The sequence below is a fragment of the Hypomesus transpacificus genome, chromosome 15, assembly GCF_021917145.1.
Source record: "Hypomesus transpacificus isolate Combined female chromosome 15, fHypTra1, whole genome shotgun sequence".
NCBI classification, from domain to species: Eukaryota; Metazoa; Chordata; class Actinopteri; order Osmeriformes; family Osmeridae; genus Hypomesus; species Hypomesus transpacificus.
In genome coordinates, this window is record NC_061074.1 from 8328382 (window position 1) to 8347193 (window position 18812).

The following is an 18812-nucleotide window of genomic DNA, read 5'->3' on the forward strand; positions in this document are numbered from 1 at the left end:
GGGAAGGAGAGAAGGAGGTATTTTGGGTGTTCAGTTTAATAAAGAGCATGAGGCGTCCCACCCCAGTGTTTATAGAATACGGAGGAGCAGTTGAGGTCACTAAGCTGCTTCTAATGAGATCATCAGCCCTCGACGCAGAGGACACGAGACGTCAAGAGACAAATAACAGATCCAACAGGAATACCACAGTACCCCCCTAGCTACGACCTGCATTAAAACCCCTTTACACCATACTAACCCCAAAGACACACACACCCCTGTGGTAGTTAAGCTATTTAGTCTTCCCCCTTTCCCTCAAACACTCACATGACCCGCCCCTTTCCCTCCCCTCCTCCCCTCCCCTCCCCCTCAGGCCTGTCCTCCCCCCCTGCCTTCTCCTGGCACTGGTGGTACGTGGTGATGGCCATCGCGGCGGCCGTGGCCCTGGCCGTGCTCATGGCCGTGTACGTGGCTCGTCTGCGGAGAAAGGAGACTCGTTTCGGGTGCGTACCACATGGGCCCGCCTCCTCCCACCTCAGGGAGGGAGGGACCAGGCAGCGCTGCTGAGCCAAGATAAATGATGTATTTTGCTTGACCTATTAGTCTCAGTTTCCCTGTGCATTCTGCTGCATTTAGAAGGCTTCTCTACAGAGCCCATCTGTGTAAAGATCCCATCCGTCTGAACTAGAGGGAAAATCCAGGCTTTCAGCTGTTTAGCCACCTGCAGGAGCTACGACTGATTCTTAACTGTGTCTTTTTCTCTGTGTCTGTGTGTGTGTGTCTGTGTGTGTGTTTGACTGTGTGTGTGTTTGACTGTGTGTGTTCACAGTGAGGCCTTTGAGCCCATGATGGAGAGTGGGGAGCTGGTGGTCCGGTACCGAGCCCGTCGCACCTACAGCCGCAGAACCACCGAGGCTACCTGTGAGTAGTACACCTCCTGCCTCTCTTAGACCCGCACACACACACACACACACACAGGTTACACTTGTTTCACAGACATGCAGCTGCATAGAAATGTAGAAATAGAGCATCAGAGATAAACAAAATTTCATCCTCAACCCAGATTGAGCATCCCAGCCTTCTGTACTGAAGGCTGGTGGCTTGTCCATGGAAGAGCAGATCTGTACATGTCTCGACCAGTACCCAGCCTCAGCACAGACAGTGATACATAGTAGATAGTTTCCCTGTTCTTTTGCCTGTGGTTTGTTTCTGACACTAGGGTTACAGGCCTGACCTAACTACTACAGTTTCAGAACTTTTCCTTCTGTTTTTGTAGTATATCTCGTCTTTCCAGCTGAGAAAACAGCACAGTGTGCCCATTCAGTAGACACTGGCTCTTACAGGAAAATGTTTTATCTTATTAAGTCATCTTACAGCCTAGAGTGTATGTAATCTGTTTAAGACAGGGTGCCCAGGGAAATACGATTTAAATTGAGGTGCAGTATCAAAAAACCCCATGGTACTTTATATCAGTACATGTCTGTGCTCTGCCAAGATGCCTTTCTGTAAAAGCCAGAATTGTTCGCTCCCAAAAAATTTGCCTCTCACACACAGTCATCTTTCATACAGTCAAGCGACACTCAAGTTCAGTGACACTGTGAGTGTTCTTCTTCACATCGCACGTTGCAACATGTTGGAGTGACAAAACAACCAAATGACAGGAGGAGAAAGAAAAACAGATGAAGAAGCTGAATGAGATCACCTAAGAGAGAGAGAGAGAGGGAGAGAGAGGGAGAGAGAGGGGGGGGGGGGGAAGAGAGGGGTGAGAGAGAGAGAGAGAGAGAGAGAGAGAGAGAGAGAGAGAGGGAGAGAGAGGGGTGAGAGAGAGAGAAAGATATCCCCCATGGATAGAGTCGACAACATGGTCGGATGCTCTGTTGTTGTTGATTAGTCATCCTGGCTCACCAACAAGACAGCCCCGACTTCCTAGCCAGCATCTGCTGAGAGCCAGTCACGCTAAGTGCTCGTCGGAACATGCCTGCGGACTGAGCGCATTGCTGTCCGACGCGTGGCAGATTGATAGTCCGGCAACAGCTGGGGGAGAGGGGTTCCTCTCACACGTCTGTCCCTGAACGCAGCTCAGCCCAGATGTGAAAACATCCGTGTCGGAGTGACGCACGGTCTCTTCGCTATCAGTGCCGATGGGTGACAGCCAGCTGGGCCTGACCTCAGTCCGACACCGCAGCCTGGGAGAGCCGCGGGGCTTGACACCACCGGCTCCACCCCTGTCTATGACCTCATATCCTGTCCTCTCTCTCCAATACGGTCCCGCCCAGTAATGATGTGTATCAAAATGCTGTCAGACCCCTGAAAGGTTCCATGACCGGCCGGCCCTGGGTGTTTCAGTCCTGTACGTTTAAGACGCTGTTATTTGACGTTGACCGTGTTTTGCTGTGTTTTGTCTCTGCCAGTGAACACCCTTGGCATCAGTGACGATCTCAAGCACAAGCTGCAGGACGTGATGGTGGACAAACATAAACTAACCCTGGGAAAGACGTTGGGAGAAGGTGAGAGCAGCAGGCCTCCTCAACTCTCTCCTGACCTTGGGATAAAGTCTGTGGGATGCAGATCATTCAGGGAGTCAGCCCTGGAGGGAAGATATCTTGCTGGGATTTCCGCTCCTCTGTCTATCACAAACTAAGATACTGCCTGTCTCTCCTGGCCTTGCTACAGCTGAGCCCATCTGATAATGGGGCACCACACTATCGCTGTGACAGAATGGAAACATTCTGTAGTTAGTATGTCGCTTTACCAGTGTGTGTGTGTGTGTGTGTGCAGGAGAGTTTGGCTCTGTGATGGAGGGACTGGTCACTCAGGAGGAGTCTGCTCTGAAAGTGGCAGTGAAGACCATGAAGAGTAAGTTGACCCCCGCAGAAAATACGACACGTTCTGAAGCAGGCAGGCTCTCACCCGCACGCTCTCACCCGCCCCTCTCCCGCTCTTCTTCCCTCTAGTCGCCATCTGCACTCGCACGGAGATGGAGGACTTCCTACGAGAAGCCGCGTGCATGAAGGAGTTTGACCACCACAACGTGATGAGGCTCCTAGGTGAGGAAACACAGAACATCAGTATTAGTCTGGATTCAGACAGCGTTGCCCCAGTGCAGGGGGACACTTTCACAGTGGTATCCTAAGTTCCTCGTACTTCTACTGTTCCCTGCTGGGCGACAGGGTCTACGTTTCCTGAAGTCATGCCTAGGCCACAATGTTTCTGTTCAACTGTGTCCCCAGGTGTGTGTCTCCAGACTGTGGAGAGTGAAGGTTATCCATCACCTGTGGTCATCCTGCCCTACATGAAGCATGGAGACCTGCACAGCTATCTACTATACTCACGTCTGGGAGACTGCCCTGTGGTGAGTCCTACGCACACACACACACACAGTCTCTCTCACACACACACACACAGTCTCTCACACACACACACAGTCTCTCTCACACACACACACACACACACAGTCTCTCTCACACACACACACACACACACAGTCTCTCACACACACACACACAGTCTCTCTCACACACACACACACAGTCTCACACACATACACACTGTGCTCTTGGCTCCAATGGTCTATAATATCTGGGAGTAAGGGATTTTCCAAGTAAGTTCCAAGTATGATGTTGTATTCAGTATTAGTGTTTGGCTCGTGTTTGGTAGTGGGGGGAGTTTAAGGTGGACCCCTTCACTATCAGCAGGGCTGTCACTCAGGAGTTGTGAAATAATAAGAAAGAAGATAAAACTGCTGTACGCAATACGCCACATGGGAACAGTGATTAAGAAATGCAAGTGTAATCAAAACAAGTTCCTTGGAAATAATGGCCAGCATTACATCAACACTAAAAAGCTGAATCCTAACCCTCCCTCTGGTGCGGACTGAACCATCGGCCTTGGAATAGGGGAAGCCTTCATCTCTAATAGAGACAGCACTTGAGTAATGGTTTAGTCCACTCCACTGTGCAGGACAAGGGTTTTTAAACAACTAAGTTTAGATGGGTTAAGGCGCCCTCTGCTGGACTGATAGCACATCAGCAGCTGAGCCTGTAAATTAAAGTACCCCCTGTATGGACTCCCCCTCCTCCTTGCCCTACAGTATCTCCCATCCCAGATGCTGGTGAAGTTCATGACCGACATCGCCCGGGGGATGGAGTACCTTAGCAGGAAGAACTTCATCCACAGAGACCTGGCAGCTCGTAACTGCATGTAAGCACAACGTCTCCTCCTGTCAACTTCCTGTCCTGTTCCCTGTCAACTTCCTGTCCTGTGCCCTGTCAACTTCCTGTCCTATGCCCACCTCTGGCCTGTGTGTCTGAAACACATGCCCTTTACTGTTGCAGTACTCTGACCTCTCTCTCTCTCTCTCTCTCTCTCTCTGTCTGTTTCAAGGCTGAATGAGAACATGAACGTTTGTGTGGCGGACTTCGGCCTCTCCAAGAAGATCTACAACGGAGACTACTACCGCCAGGGCCGCATCTCCAAGATGCCCGTCAAGTGGATCGCTATCGAGAGCCTGGCTGACCGCGTCTACACCACTAAGAGTGACGTGGTGAGTTCGTAAGAGCAGTCTGCGTGTATCTTTGGCGCGGTGAAGTTGTGTATTTTTTACACCTCTTGTTTTCACTTCAAAACCCACATTTTTTGGCATGTTTTGTGTGTACGCTGAACCAAGCCAAAGCAAACATGGCTGTGTTATTACGTGTGTTTTTAGTGGGCAGGTAGCTGTTCTGATTTGGCCCAGTGACTAGCTACTGTTTGCTCAGTGGGGATTTGTGTTTGAGGAACGTTTGGCTCGCTATGAGAGAACCGAGGAGAACTCAAGCCCTTCTTCCGTCTCACCCTCTCTCTGACCCACTCCTTGCCTCCGCCTCCATCTTCCTGCCCCTCCCTCTCAGTGGTCGTTCGGAGTGACCATGTGGGAGATAGCAACGCGTGGTCAGACGCCATACCCTGGGGTGGAGAACAGTGAGATCTACGACTATCTGAGGCAGGGGAACCGCCTCAAGCAGCCTCCTGACTGCCTCGACAGCATGTGAGTAGCAACCTCACCTGTCTGACACTGTACATCACCTGACCGCGCTCACTGGATCCATTCAATCGTACGTTTCCGTGCCGACATGAATGAGTTCTCTCTTCCCTCACCTCCTCCAGCTACTCCATGATGTTCTCCTGCTGGCTGCTGAGCCCTAAGGACCGACCCGGGTTCGAGGACCTGCGCTGCGAGCTGGAGAAGGCCCTGGACGAGCTCCCGGACCCACAGGACCCCGACGAGATCCTCTACGTCAACATGGAGGAGTCCTCCTCGGAGCTGGGCGCAGTGGGGGGCCGGGACCCCACGGGGGGCCCCTGTTTGAAGGGCCTGGAGTCTGTGGCCACGGTGGAGGTACACCACCCCAACCGTTACGTCCTCTGTCCCCAGCACGAGACCAACCGAGCGCTCTCCGACTCGCTGGAGAGTCTCAATCTCCTGTCGTCTTCCTCCATGGCTACCCTGCCTCTCGAGCCCTCCTCTCACTCCACCCCCACGCCCACGCCTGCCCCCACGCCCACGGCCGAGGTCCTGGAGGACAGGGAGTGGTGTGGGGTCAGGAAGGTCCCCTGGCAGTGATGGGTCTTTCTCTGCTTCAGTTTGATGGACTGTCACAAACTGTGATATGGACATCTTTTTGTCGTGGGTGATGGTGGGTGATCGATACCAATGTGGGCCAGCCTCTCGAATCAGGGAGCTCCACAATCCTTCCTCTTGGTCGTGAACCCATTGGACACCGACATGTCCCAACATACGTTTTGCACAAACAGCCACACACACACTCCCTAAGACATTCCCAGTTGTAGGAGCTTTCTGACATTTGTATTCCTCTTTCCACATCCACTCTAAGCCAGAGAACATTGAGTGTACAGCTCTTTTCCATTCAAACAGACCTTCCCCGCCCACTTAAACTGCAGCACGATCAGAGAATCGGACACCAGGTTAATGTGTACGTCAGTACATGTACCAGTGTTTCCCAATCGTTTGAACCTACCGTAACATCATGCTCATCGAAGATCTGCCAGGTCAGACCCTGATACCCTCTTGGGTATGACACACAAACACTCAGGAGTCTCTTCTGTCAGACTGTCCAGAGAGCAGATGCAGAGGTCATGTCCACTAAATGGTGAATGGACTGCATTGATTGAGCGCTTTTCTACCTTAGTGGCACTCAAAGCGCTTTACAATGTTTTGCCTCTCGTTCACCCATTCCTACTCACACTCACACATACCGACGACAGTGAGCTGCCATGCAAGGCACCGGCTTGCCCATCAGGAGCAACTTGGGGTTCAGAGTCTTACTCAAGGAGACTTCGGCACATGACCTAGGAGGAGTCGGGGATCGAACCGCCAACCTTGCGATTAACAGACAACCCTCTCTACCCCCTGAACCATAGCTGCCCCACGCCCCACCCATGTCATGTCCACCACATGTGACAGATGGTTTGTTCCCGTTAATCCATGTGAATGGACAAAGCCATCACGGCAGCTTCTCAAACCAGGACAGAAGGAGATGGGGATCACATAACGAGGAGGTGATGGTGGATGCGACACCAAAATCTTGACCCCGCCCACGGTTGCGCCTCGGTCCTTTCTCTCCACATGCATCTTTTCCTCACATTCATCGTCCAAGAGACATGTAGTTTGACACCTAAGTATCTACAGCTCCGTAAAGCAGATGTGCAGTTCAGTGGAATCGTGAACGGAAAAGACAGAAAGGGAAACGCAGTTTCTTCATGGCTGAAGTTACTGTGAACAGTTAAACGAGGGGGAAGACCTGGGCAGTGCAACACTCCCTCTGAGTCTCTGGTCATTATCACAACTCAGGTACTAGTAGTAGACAGTTAAAACCCCCCTAAAAAGGTACTGGTCAGTTGAAGAGAGAGGCATGCTCTTGAGTTCCGGAGAGTTAAAGGAGTTACAAGATGGTTTTCCGATGGTTAGACAAAAGCTTTTGTGGCTTAAGCACAGTGTTACTTCTACGGTGTGATTGGACTTTTTCTTACGTTTTTTTGTTTGTTTGTGTGACCTTTGCACTAATGTTAACATTTTATATACTTTTCTTTATTTTTTTTTATTGTATTTTGTGTTGCTTGTTTTTATTCTTTTTTAATCACTAAGTGTGTCTGAAATGGACTGATCCATTATGCCTCTGACGAACAAAAGCTGACTTTATGCAACAATTATAAACGTTTCGTTTATTGGGAAATGGTACGGTCAGCTAGGATGTAATGTGTGAACAAACCAGCGTTACCACATCCCTAGACCACGATCTACTTCTGCTTTTCCAAAATTCTGAGGAAGTGGACTCATTCGCCGTGTCACACTGCAGGGGAAGTGTGCGTACACGGCCACTTCCAGAGAGAGAGCTGGAGACGCGAGGCTGGGAATGGCTTGAGAGGCAGAGAACCGCAAGTAAAGCGACAGATCACAGTCTTTGACATCTTTCGCTTGTGTTGTTGAGACACAACAGTAACGCCCGGAACTTGTCGTTACTTTGCATTGTGTGTCCACTTATTTCTGCAGATGCTAACATCCACCAGTTCCTCACTTACTTTACGATTTACTATTTGATGTGCAGATCAGATCAGTTGAGGAAGGAATTTGGTTGAATAAACGTGCTGCTCGACAATACGTGTAACTACCTAAAACACACATAGAAGGACGGTCGCATTGTTAGCATTATTGAAAATTCACCTGTACGTCACGTCTCCCGTCTTGAATTTTGGTGCTGTATGTTTTAACTGAAGGTAGGCAACTACAGTAGCACAGTATTGTGAATGAGAAGGACTGAAATCAATGCTGTATTGAAGACATGGTGACTTGCATTCAGTTTTAACATCACAGACGAAGGTACACAAGATCGTCATACCGAGTCAGTAGAGCGTTTGTCCTTAAGCTATCCGGGTTTAAATGGGCTTTTCACAGAGTGAATTATTAGGCCTTTATGCATTTAACAAAAATTGGATTTTACAAAATATAAAAAAGACAACTCTTATCTAATATACATGTGTTGTAATAGCCTTTTTACATGCCACACCTTCAATGTTTATATTCGTCCAGCAATAAACTGAAGTTCTAACTTTACAAAGTGCCTTCAGAGAGCCAGTATTTTGCCATTTGTTTTGGTTTATGATTACTGTGGGTTTCAATGTGTCTAGCTAATGAGGAGACGATTGTTCTAAAACAGGCATGTTAATACGGCAATGAATTTGTAAAAGATTTTTATACCTATTTTGTATGAAATAAAAAAGATTCCTTACACACGTGAGCTCTGTTTGTAATATACTGTGAAACTGACACATGAAGAGATGCAGACGTCCAGGACACAGTTTATTCATCCTGTTCGCTTAAAGAAACATACAAGCCTGTTTTTCAAACTGATACAACAGAAACTTCTAGTCTGATGAAAACCTAGGATATACACTAAAAACGTTATTTGTCCAGATGGCTGAGTGATTAAGTTATTGCTATATGAGCAGGTGTTTAGAGATGCAGCATTAGAAGTGGACGTAGGAGATCTGGACATCTCCAATGATCTCCAGCGTGTCTACCTGGTTGAAGGCCTGGTAGCGATGGAAGAAGTCGCACATGTGCTGCCCATTCACAAACACCTTATACCTCTGGTTACCACAGCGGATGGACATCTGAGGAAGGCAGGAAGACGTGTGAGAGACAGACAGAGAGACAGACGTCAGACAGACAGAGACAGGCCGGTAGGTAGGCAGAGAGACAGGCAAGCAGACAGACACAGGCAGGCAGAGAGACAGGCAGACAGGCAGGCAAAAGGACAGACACAGACAGACATGCAGAAGGACAGACACAGACAGGCAGACAGAGAGACAGACACAGACAGGCAGACGGACAGACATAGACAAAACAGTCAGAGAGACAGGTAGCCAGACTTACGTCAAAGTACTGCCCCTCCAGGAAAGGGTTGAGGCTGAGCTCTCTTTCCTCCTGCCCCCAGCTGCCCCCGACCATGCTGTTCCTGATCACCATCCCCTCCCTAACTCTAGGGTTCATGTGGAAGGCAACTTCCCTTGAGCTGGACACCTTGAAGTTAACACTGAACCTGCACCACGCACAAAATACATAGGACAGTTTGTTTTTGTTTGTTTGTTTCTCTCTTTCTCACACTTGTTCACACACAAACACACACACACCTGTCTGCTCCAATGGGCACCATGCCCCTGATCACAATGGTTCTCTTGGAGGACATTCCTCCTGGGATGGTTTCACAGTAAGGGACGGGCTGGCAACAAACACGGAACAGTCAGTTCACTCACAGCCTGAACACCACTGGAGCCGCACGCTCAACAGAATATGAAAACGTTCTCTTGAAGAGTTACTTACAGGGTTGTACCTTGGTTGTCCACCCATAACCTGAAACCAGACAAAGACTTCAGGTTGCAATTGCCCCATTCATTCACTCATTCATTCATTCATTTCTCCAGCACTGTTTCTTACCGGCAGGTTCTGTCCTGGATAGCCACCTCCTCCCTGATAACGACATGAGGGCATTACAAACCTCCATCCAGATATTAAACAAACAGTACGCATAAACTCACACCTGGTGGCGACAAACTTACCCCCATATCCCCGGGATATCCTCCCTGTGGGAGAACACAAGCATCAGGTCACAATCACCGCAACATGGGGTAGGGAGAAACAACAGGAAAGTGCTTGGAGCTTACCCCCATGCCTCCGCCCATGCCACCTGCTGGGTATCCTCCCTGGAGGACCACAAGAGGGAGAGAGGGATTTTAGGATGTCTTGTTAATATCCTTCACGCTGGAAGAAAAAGCTAATTGCTTTTTTTACACATACAGTATCTACAGAACCAACATACCCCCATTCCACCAGGGTATCCACCCTGTTGAAAAAGCAAGAAAAGAACAATGTCGAATCATGTGAGCAGTGGTACCAAGACAAAGAACATCTTCTTAGGTAGAGTTAGGTCCATAGTCATGTCACTTACCATGCCTCCACCCATTCCCCCTGCAGGGTATCCACCCATGCCTCCACCCATTCCCCCTGCTGGGTATCCACCCATGCCTCCTCCACCCTGGGGAATACAGGTGCTGTTAGAATGGTGTGGATATTACACTGAAATATTTTGGTGTCTCTATCTTATCTTTTCTTTCCCGTCTCTCTCTCTTTCTCTCCCTCGCTCTCTCTCTCTCTCTCTCTTTAAACATACTCACTCCTCTCCCTCCTGGATATTTATTCATTTGTCCTTTAGCACCCTGGCATGAAAGCAAAAGCCATTAAAGCACCTAATGATTCATGATGATGCAATTTCCTTGCCGCCGGCGCCCAAAGCTAGCTGCTTAGCGATTGCAATGTAGCGTTACATTATCAGCTCACCCCCATGACGTTGATTGTCTGAATGGCCACGTCGCCTGCGATGGACAGGGCACACACTCTCTCCACAGGAATAAGATGGGTGAAAGAGTGGAAGTCTCGCCCATTCACTTTAAACTGCAACACAACAACAACAACGTATTAGTGCCAAGACAAATAAAAAACAAATAAAACAAATGAAACACACCCAATAGGCAGGAATGCATGTGGAAACACACACATTCCCCGTCCCTTACCTGGTATCCCTCCACGGTGACCACGACGACCATCTCGAAGGCCTCGCCCTTCCTGAACGGCATGTCATGGGTCTTGTGCTCCGAACCCCAGGATCCATTTTGAAAGCTGTTGAAAACCACCTTGTCCCAACCGTCAAATCGTGGGTTGAAGTGGACTGCGATGTCAGTTCCCTCAAACTCCCCACACTGCAGATTCAACGTGAACCTGTAGGGTGACGACACAGAGCAAGCTATAGATTGTTGAACTATGGTTCAGTGTTCATGGTTTCCTTTTCAGGGAAATAATTAGTTACCTACAACTTCTACATTTGATATTAAAGATCTGGTCAAATGTTTGTTTTGTACAGAACGTCGAAGGGCATTGATACAGCAGCTTTGCTAGGCAACCAAACCATAATGGTTCTTGAAAACGTAGAACACACAGAGGGACAAGCTACTGATAATGAAGTTCCTGAGTGCTAATGGTCTCCTTTGAAAAGTTACACAACCCTGCCCTGCCCTCCAAGAGTACCAGGTCACGCCTTCAGTTGAAATGCAAGATTGACAGGTTGAGGAAAATAATGCTATTTCAATGCTGGACGATAATCACCATGTGATAATTACTCAGCCTCTTATCCTCTGTGTACTAAACAGGGTTGAAGCAACACCAGGTCCGTTTTATTCCCCATTTGAAGGCAATGCTGCGTTCAATAAAGAATTGACTGCATGTGGCCTTCGTACCTCAGGGTTAGGTTTTTTGGGTAATCTTCACCCTCACTATCCCATTTCAGGGATGAAACCAGGGTCGTCTGACTCACCTCACACAGTCTCAAACCCTCTTTCATTAACACTTCTTCAGTTCCTCACAGGCGCTCTTCCACAAGGTCTCATTTGATCTTTATTTTCAAATCTTACCTGTTGTATAATTTTCCCATCCAGTTCAGGGATTAGCTAGAACAAAACCTTGTTAAGGATTTTCCCACGGGTTAGGTGTGTGGTCTGATCCGGGCAGTGTGTTCTCACCTGGTGATGTGGTGAGGAATAGACCCCTGGATGTAGATAGACATCCCAGCTCTCAGACCTCCATAGATAGGTCCCACGTACGGGATGCTCTGTACCACAAACACACACACACCACACCATTCAGTTATCTGTGAACAGCACCAAATACCTTCCTCATGTCTGCTAATGAATATTTCAAGTGCCTAGATGCCAGCATGTCCCTTAGTGTAACACATTTCCTGGACTTCCAAAGAGCTGATGAAACACGTTATAGGACCAACCATCTGGTCAGACACCAGGTGAACACCACACACACGAGCAGGGGTACTTACAGGGCTGTACACAGGCTGGTAGCCTGGAGGGGCGACGAACATGGTGGCAGAGATGGACCGACGGAGACGCAGCTGGAAGACGGAGGAAGAGGTACTGGGACCAGGAAGCTCCTACGGTAGAGAGGCTCTTCTTATACAGTACAGACCTGAGGGAGGGGCAGCTGCCATAGTGCGGGGGCTGGGGTGGGAGGAAAGGGAGAGGCAGAGGAAGCGAGAGACCTGCAAGTCTGCGAGTGGCGCCACACGGCCATGAGGATAGAGGGGTTAAACCAATCACAACATGAGAATGGAAGGGTTAAGCCAATCACAAGCACAGGGACAGATGTGCATGGGTCCAGCATGTGATCAGAATCTCTTTAAATTCCACAGGTGACTGTGTGTCAGGGTGGGGGTTTCTCTGAGTTTGGATTCAGGTACAGAACCAGACATGACTGTCTGCTAGAAGCAAACTGCTCAGGACTCCTTTAGTACACAAGTAGTCTTTATCTTTTACTGTGTGCAGTGTGTTGAAAGTATGTGACACATGTAAAGTGGTCGACAAAGGATACACCTCTCGTCGTAAGCAATCATAGGCGTAACCGTGGTCATTTGATGTATTTACGATGTAGTCGTAGTATTTGAATAAGATAGTTAGGTCAAGAGATAAAGGTGGTTCCCAGCCACCAGTTACGTGGTCCTACGCTTGTGTTCTCTGGTGTGGTCCAATGGTGGTGAAATACTGAATATACATTCACTTTGTCTTGATCTTATTGAAATCCTTCAGGGTGAAACTCTTTAGGTTACACTAATGATTAACTTGACATGGGTCCTGAGAGGGCACGCCCTATCCTTTTCAAGGAAGATACTCCTACACGCTTACACTATGTTGTACAAATGCCCACACACAAACACATGAACAAAAGAAGGATGAAGTCGCCAAATCATCTTAAAATAATCTGTTTATTCTGTATTGAAACACAGGATTCAGTCACACGGGCTCTCAGCCAGGTGTAAATAGGTGATCTCTGTTCAGCTCCAGACTACAGCCTTAAAATCCCTCTGAAACACAAGGAGTCAGACTGACCTAACTCTCTAACCGAGAGAAAGAGTGTTTCTGTTTGTATGTGTGAGTAAGGGAGTGTCACAGGAACCATGGCAACGTCTTACAGAACTGAGATCAACACATCACACATGACTTGCTTGACTGATAAAAATAAACAATATGCGCAGTGTTCCTAAAACCGACTATCATAAAAATCTAATCTGCGAAGAAAATACAAATAAACCACAAAAGCGAGTCTTTACCGTTCTGACTGCAAACCGGTCATTGTCTTTGTGTTCATTCCATTCTCATTTTCTCCCCCAAAAATTAAATAAAGGTTACACATACAATATTGACTTTGACCAAAGCAGCTTAGACTGTTTCAGTATTTCAAAGCTCTAAAGAAACAAAGAAGTATATATAGGGTGTTAGAATACATTACTTCTTCAACCGCCATCCAAGTATTGTAGCCTAGTCCTTTTCGAGGTGTACAGATGACGCATTGGCCACACTGCATACATTAAATACATTCATAACTTATATCAACACACGGATAAAAACATATCTGTGCATCAGGTATCAGTACAAACGGACCTATAAGAATTCTCTTCAGAAGGAGGAGTGGATCAATAACAATAAATAATCCTGCCATCCTTCTGTGTGTGTCACTTTGACGCCCGAAACGCAAAACGCACAGCTTCACCAAGGACCGCATGCATTGTAAGACTTCAGAGTGCAAACTGGTTTGTCACAACCTTCCGATTTTCATCCACATCCGATCGTAGAAAGACATAGAACCTGTCCCTTAAGTCGTGTAAGCAAGAGCACGTAAGGTTCCAATTATAGTTCCATCACTGGAACATGGTCAGAGAGCCAGAGAGAGAAGAGGAGAGAGAGAGAGGCCTTGAGTGTGTGACTGCGCCCTAGGGGACAGAAGAGGCACTGCATGGAGTGGAATCCACCCACATTTTAAAGCACTTCTTAAAAAGCCTAAAAAAAGGAAAGCACTATTACTTTGAACATGACAGAGGTAAGTACATAGAAAACTCAAAAAAGGCATTAGCGTAAGTAGGCTAAACCGTATTCATTCTAGTACTAATTTTAATAAGCGTGGTGACGCTAAACCATCACTATATAAAACTTTTTCGTGAAGCAAAGCGTGTTTCTTTTCGGGAAGCACTATAACATGTGCAGCAACAGAGACAGAAAAAGGCAGCGTTGTGTGTGTGTGTGCGCTCTTATTCTGATTTATGCAAGTGTTATGCGTGTGCCTGATTGTGCACTTGGAGTCAAGTCCATGCCTGGGTTCCCTCAGGATGTTGGTCAAGAAGCAATGTTTTCACACAGAAAAAGACCAGGAAGTGGATTTACACCCTTAAAATGCCTCAAGATTCTTCCTCTCTCTAAAACTCAATTATCTCATCAGTTTCCCCACAAAGGTCAAATCAATTCAAATACTGTTTCCTAGAGTACAATAGTGTGTGCTTAACGTGTGTACGCTGTCACAGGAGGAGAGATCAGAGGGAAATGTTTGGCCTACAGCCCAAGTGTGTTTACACCCAACAGATAAACCCTTCTTAAATCCTCCTCCTCCTCTCTCTCTGTCTCTCAGCTGTCTCCCCCCCCCACACACACACAGCTCAGAGCAGGACACTAGCTCAGCTGATCCTCATACTGCTTCCTGAAACAGTCTCCAGCCGGGAAGAAGTCCCAACATCGCTCCGAGTACATCTTCCACACGTACGACTCCTGGTGGAGGGAGCAAGGAAGGGAGAAAGGGAGAAAGGAAAGAAGATACTTAAATTGTCCAAAGATGGCATGTAAAACCATATAAAAGTGACAGGATAACAGAGACAAGAATAACACAGGTTTTCAACAGAGAACCAAAAAAGGACCTAAAGGTAAGAAGTTGGACATTTACCTGTCCGGTGTGTTCCGTTTCATCTTTGTTGATAAGATACATCAGGAAGAACCTGTCGGATAAAGGAGCAAGGGTAACATTAGCTACAGACATACATACACACACATACAAACACACAGCTATATTGTAAGAACTACTCACATGTAGTTGGCTAAGTTATGCTCCTCCAAGGTGTGTGTCTCAAAGCCGTGCGGAGTTGAATCAAAATAGTCGCTTCCGATTCCACAAATGAAGCACTGAGTCTGGGGGGGGTGGGGGGAAGGGAAGAAGGTCAGTTGAATATGACATGCTTGGGCAGCTCTAATCTGTAACCTGATCATTTTAACGGTACGGGTATCTCAGGTGGTCTTACCTCCATGTTCTCTCTGACCTGCTCCTGTTGGTCTCTCAGCTCTCCAAAGGCATCAATGATCAAACCTATCAAATGAACACACACACCATTCCCAGTTAGGCTGCACACGCTTTATTTACCGTGTCCACAACCCCTCTGTACACCAGACCCACCCCCCTCTGTACACCAGACCCCCTCCTCTGTACACCAGACCCACCCTGGATGATGGCCAGCAGGATGACGATGACGAAGAAGAAGAATGTGATGTCAAAGACCACGCGGTACAGCTCGTACTCGTCCCCGGCCGGGTCCTCGATCTCGTCTCCTATCCCCCCGCCGGCGCGCACGCCCACATACATGTGGAAGAGGTAACACTGGAGGAAAGAAAGGTGGGGGGGCAAGAGGTTGGAATCAACACTTCCACACACACAAACTTTCCCGTGTGCCCGAGGTCAAGTTCCCGTCTTCTCACTGTCATCATGTCGTCACACTTCATGTCCGGCTCGTCCTCGTCCTCGCTCATGTTGTAGAACTTCCGGAAGAAGTTGAAGGCCACCACGGTGTACAGGTAGACCACCACGGCCAGCAGGCCCACAGTCATCATCAACTGAAACAGAGGAAGGCCAGGGGCCCGTTTAGTATATCACACAATATCTGACTCTTACTTGACATTCTGGTGAATATTCTTCAAAAAATGTGCATTCAATTCCCGTGAGAAACATTGTCGAAGCTTTGGGTACAGAGCCGTTCATGCCATGGATGAGGTCCATGTCGGTTGGCGTGTGGGCGGAGAGGTGGGCGGGTACCTGTTTGCCGTTGTGGGTGACAGAGGACAGGATGGTGCGCAGGGTTTTGACGCCCATGGCGATGTCCAGCAGGTGGGCGGCAAAGAAGAAGTTGTTGTAGTGTCCCAGGACGGACATAACCGTGTACCACACCAGGTACAAGAACGTCTGGAGAACACAGAGAAGCGGAGGTGACTTCCTGTCTCCTGTCCAATCAAACACTGACAACACAGCGGCTGAACTCACTGGCCAGACTAAAGTCACACATCCCTTAACTCACATTGTCTGTGAAAATAACACCAAACTTCCAGATCTGGTATTTGATGTCAATGGACGTAACCCTAAAAGAGGAAAACAAAAAACAATGTTTGTCTTGCATTATAAGAAACGGTCCATACTAAACACATACCCCACATCATAATAACGGCACAATAATGAAGGACTAGAGAGGACTAGATAATGAAGGATAGTGTGTCCTTGGGCAAGGCACATCACCCTACTTGCCTCGGGGGGAATGTCCCTGTGCTTACTGTAAGTCGCTCTGGATAAGAGCGTCTGCTAAATGACTAAATGTAAGTGTGTCCAGTGTGTGTGTGTACCAGCTGAACATGGAGCTGTCTGGCTCGTGCTTCTTCTCGTGAGTCATGGCGCTGACGTCCAGCGAGGCCAGGTCCATACCCAGCAGCTCAGCGATCCTCTCTCTGCCGTAGATATCGCCGTACTTTTCCAACACCTACACACACACACACGTACATTCATCACATAAGAGTGATACATTTCTTTGTTGTCCAATAAAAAAGAGTCTTAGCATTGCCCTGGCATTGCACGATAAGTAAACTAAGCACTGAACACTGTTCAAGCCTACCTACCTTTCTTTTAACAAACTTGTCCCAGTAATTGTTGGGGAATGACCTACAAGAAATGGAAAACACCAGGGTTAGAATGCCAGTACGCTTAGTTCCAGGCAAACTGTTCCACAACCTCCTCCGTTCCGAGAGTCTTACGGGGTGTTGAGGACCAGTCGGTCCCACTGGCCCTTGATGTCGTCGTCCTCGGGCTGCTCCGTCACGTACAGACCATCAAACTCCAGCTTCCTCGCCAGCTCCTTCTCCCTCTTGAAGATGACGAGAGGCACCTAAGAGAACAGACGCAAACCCCGTGAGTGGGGGGTTAAGAGCACATTCGGGGTTTTGGGACGAGCACATTGGTTGGTTGGTTTGGGACGAGCACATTGGTTGGTTGGTTTGGGACGAGCATATTGGTTGGTTGGTTTGGGACGAGCACATTGGTTGGTTGGTTTTGGGACGAGCACATTGGTTGGTTGGTTTGGGACGAGCACATTGGTTGGTTGGTTTGGGACGAAGCACTTGATTTCAGATACGAGAAAAAGCGCCCGAACCTTGAGACAGTTGTAGCCGATGATGCAGAGGAAGGCGATGACGGTGTGGAAGATCGACAGGAAGGACATGGTGGGCTGCATGTAGCCTGTTCTTTCCTCCAGGAAGAAGTAGACTGGTCCCTCCTCCTCCTCCTCTTCGCCCTCTTCCTCCATTCCAGAACCCCCGTCATCGTCTCCGCCCCCAGACCCTCCTTCAAACAGACCCGACCCCTCGAACATGGAGGAGCCCTCATAGTCCTCCTCACCTCTTGGGCTGTCAGACACCTGGAGAGACAGAGAGGGAGGGAGAGAGAGAGGGAGAGAGAGAGGGGGGGGGGGGGGGAGGGAGAGAGAGAGGGAGGGAGAGACAGAGGGAGAGACAGAGGGAGAGAGAGAGAGAGGGAGAGACAGAGGGAGAGAGAGAGAGAGGGAGAGACAGAGGGAGAGAGAGAGAGAGAGAGAGAGAGAGAGAGAGAGAGAGGGAGAGAGAGAGAGAGAGAGGGAGGGAGAGACAGAGGGAGAGAGAGGGAGAGAGAGAGAGACAGAGGGAGAGACAGAGGGAGAGAGAGAGAGAGAGAGAGAGAGAGAGAGAGAGAGAAAGAGAGAGGGAGAGACAGAGGGAGAGAGAGGGAGAGAGAGAGAGAGCGGGGAAAGAGAGGCACCAATATTTGATGGCATTAAAAGGACAGTGAACATGTCTATACTGTGCCATGCCAGTTTGATTGAGCACCATCTTAACTTGACAGTAAAACAGACCAGGGGAGAAGTCCCTGGGACTGACCTTGTAGAAGAGCAGGATGAAGTTGAGAGCGAAGGCGATGAACAGAGCCAGGAAGCGAAGGTTGTAGAAGTTACGAGACAGGTAGTTCTATGAGACAAGAGAGACTTATACCATCTTGTTAAACCCAATCAAATGCATTCCGCACGCAGGGGCTCATTTCAATGACGGGATATAGAAACATGTTTATATGCTATTAACAGTTCTCATCCAATAGGAAAACACCAGGAAGCCACTCATCCAATAGGAAGCCACCAGGAAGAGATCATTTACCATGAATTTGATCCTCTGGATCTCCAGCTCGTTCCACAGCTCAAAGCCCTCTTCCGATTTCTTGTCTTTCTTGGTCTTGGGCTTCACCTTCTCCTTCACCTCAGGTTCCTCCTCTTTGACCTCTGCTTCTGGCTCCTTGTCTGCCTTCTCTCCGTTCTCGGTGCTGAGGGATATAAGAGGCACGACAGGGTGGCTTGTCAGGATGTTTATACACCCAGAAAGTACAGAAAATGGCACAAGAGTGAGAGAGAAGATCAAGATGAAGAGAATACTCACTCTGCTTTCTCAGGCTCTAGAGGCACCTCCTCTTCTGGTTCAGGTTCTACCACACCCTCTCCTTCTCCCGCGCCACTTTCTCCAGCGGCAGCTTCCAGCTACAAGAACACACTATGAGCGTCCGACACAAA

The 18812-nt window shown here is 48.4% G+C and overlaps 3 protein-coding genes across 8 annotated transcripts in view; 1 reads left to right on the top strand and 2 right to left on the bottom strand.

Moving 5' to 3' along the window:
* Positions 1-8273, top strand: part of LOC124477940 (tyrosine-protein kinase receptor UFO-like) — an 18924-nt gene extending 10651 nt beyond the window's left edge. Inside the window, exons 8-17 of the mRNA XM_047036016.1 lie at positions 353-482; positions 809-900; positions 2391-2486; positions 2758-2835; positions 2934-3026; positions 3210-3331; positions 4070-4179; positions 4363-4522; positions 4869-5005; positions 5125-8273. Of these exons, the coding sequence (XP_046891972.1) occupies positions 353-482; positions 809-900; positions 2391-2486; positions 2758-2835; positions 2934-3026; positions 3210-3331; positions 4070-4179; positions 4363-4522; positions 4869-5005; positions 5125-5581 (1475 nt within the window). The 3' untranslated portion in view covers positions 5582-8273. The remainder of the gene's footprint in view (positions 1-352; positions 483-808; positions 901-2390; positions 2487-2757; positions 2836-2933; positions 3027-3209; positions 3332-4069; positions 4180-4362; positions 4523-4868; positions 5006-5124) is intronic.
* A 32-nt stretch (positions 8274-8305) lies between these two features.
* Positions 8306-12047, bottom strand: LOC124477620 (galectin-6-like). Of its 2 annotated transcripts, XM_047035537.1 has the most exons (14): positions 11919-12047; positions 11608-11696; positions 10606-10810; positions 10373-10486; positions 10210-10251; positions 9984-10070; positions 9855-9878; positions 9700-9738; positions 9595-9618; positions 9473-9505; positions 9359-9388; positions 9169-9257; positions 8912-9077; positions 8306-8649 (listed from the first exon to the last, which is right to left on the bottom strand). In XM_047035537.1, exons 1-14 carry the CDS (start codon positions 11958-11960, stop codon positions 8503-8505), a joined length of 1131 nt encoding a protein of 376 aa, XP_046891493.1. In that variant the 5' UTR covers positions 11961-12047; the 3' UTR covers positions 8306-8502. The 2 variants fall into 2 exon arrangements, with proteins under 2 accessions (XP_046891493.1, XP_046891495.1); XM_047035539.1 differs by lacking the exon at positions 10210-10251 and having other exon boundaries at positions 11919-12046.
* A 791-nt stretch (positions 12048-12838) lies between these two features.
* ryr1b (ryanodine receptor 1b (skeletal)) overlaps positions 12839-18812 on the bottom strand; it is a 62139-nt gene continuing 56165 nt past the window's right edge. For all 5 annotated transcript variants that reach the window (XM_047035454.1, XM_047035457.1, XM_047035456.1 and 2 more), the window contains 15 exons: positions 18682-18779; positions 18406-18568; positions 18136-18222; positions 17376-17639; positions 16981-17111; positions 16846-16888; positions 16576-16709; positions 16257-16317; positions 15998-16144; positions 15664-15798; positions 15409-15565; positions 15213-15277; positions 15002-15102; positions 14861-14912; positions 12839-14688 (listed from right to left, as the gene is read on the bottom strand). In XM_047035454.1, the coding sequence (XP_046891410.1) occupies positions 14593-14688; positions 14861-14912; positions 15002-15102; positions 15213-15277; positions 15409-15565; positions 15664-15798; positions 15998-16144; positions 16257-16317; positions 16576-16709; positions 16846-16888; positions 16981-17111; positions 17376-17639; positions 18136-18222; positions 18406-18568; positions 18682-18779 (1734 nt within the window). In that variant the 3' untranslated portion in view covers positions 12839-14592. The remainder of the gene's footprint in view (positions 14689-14860; positions 14913-15001; positions 15103-15212; positions 15278-15408; positions 15566-15663; positions 15799-15997; positions 16145-16256; positions 16318-16575; positions 16710-16845; positions 16889-16980; positions 17112-17375; positions 17640-18135; positions 18223-18405; positions 18569-18681; positions 18780-18812) is intronic.

Coding starts and splice junctions, on each gene's coding strand:
- LOC124477620 (XM_047035537.1), bottom strand. CDS start 11,960: ATGTTCGTCGCCCCTCCAGGCTACCAGCCTGTGTACAGCCCT. Junction 10,811..11,607: donor ATTCCTCACCACATCACCAG/GTGAGAACACAC, acceptor GTCACCCTACAG/GTTCACGTTGAATCTGCAGT. Junction 10,071..10,209: donor AATATCCAGGAGGGAGAGGA/GTGAGTATGTTT, acceptor TGTATTCCCCAG/GGTGGAGGAGGCATGGGTGG.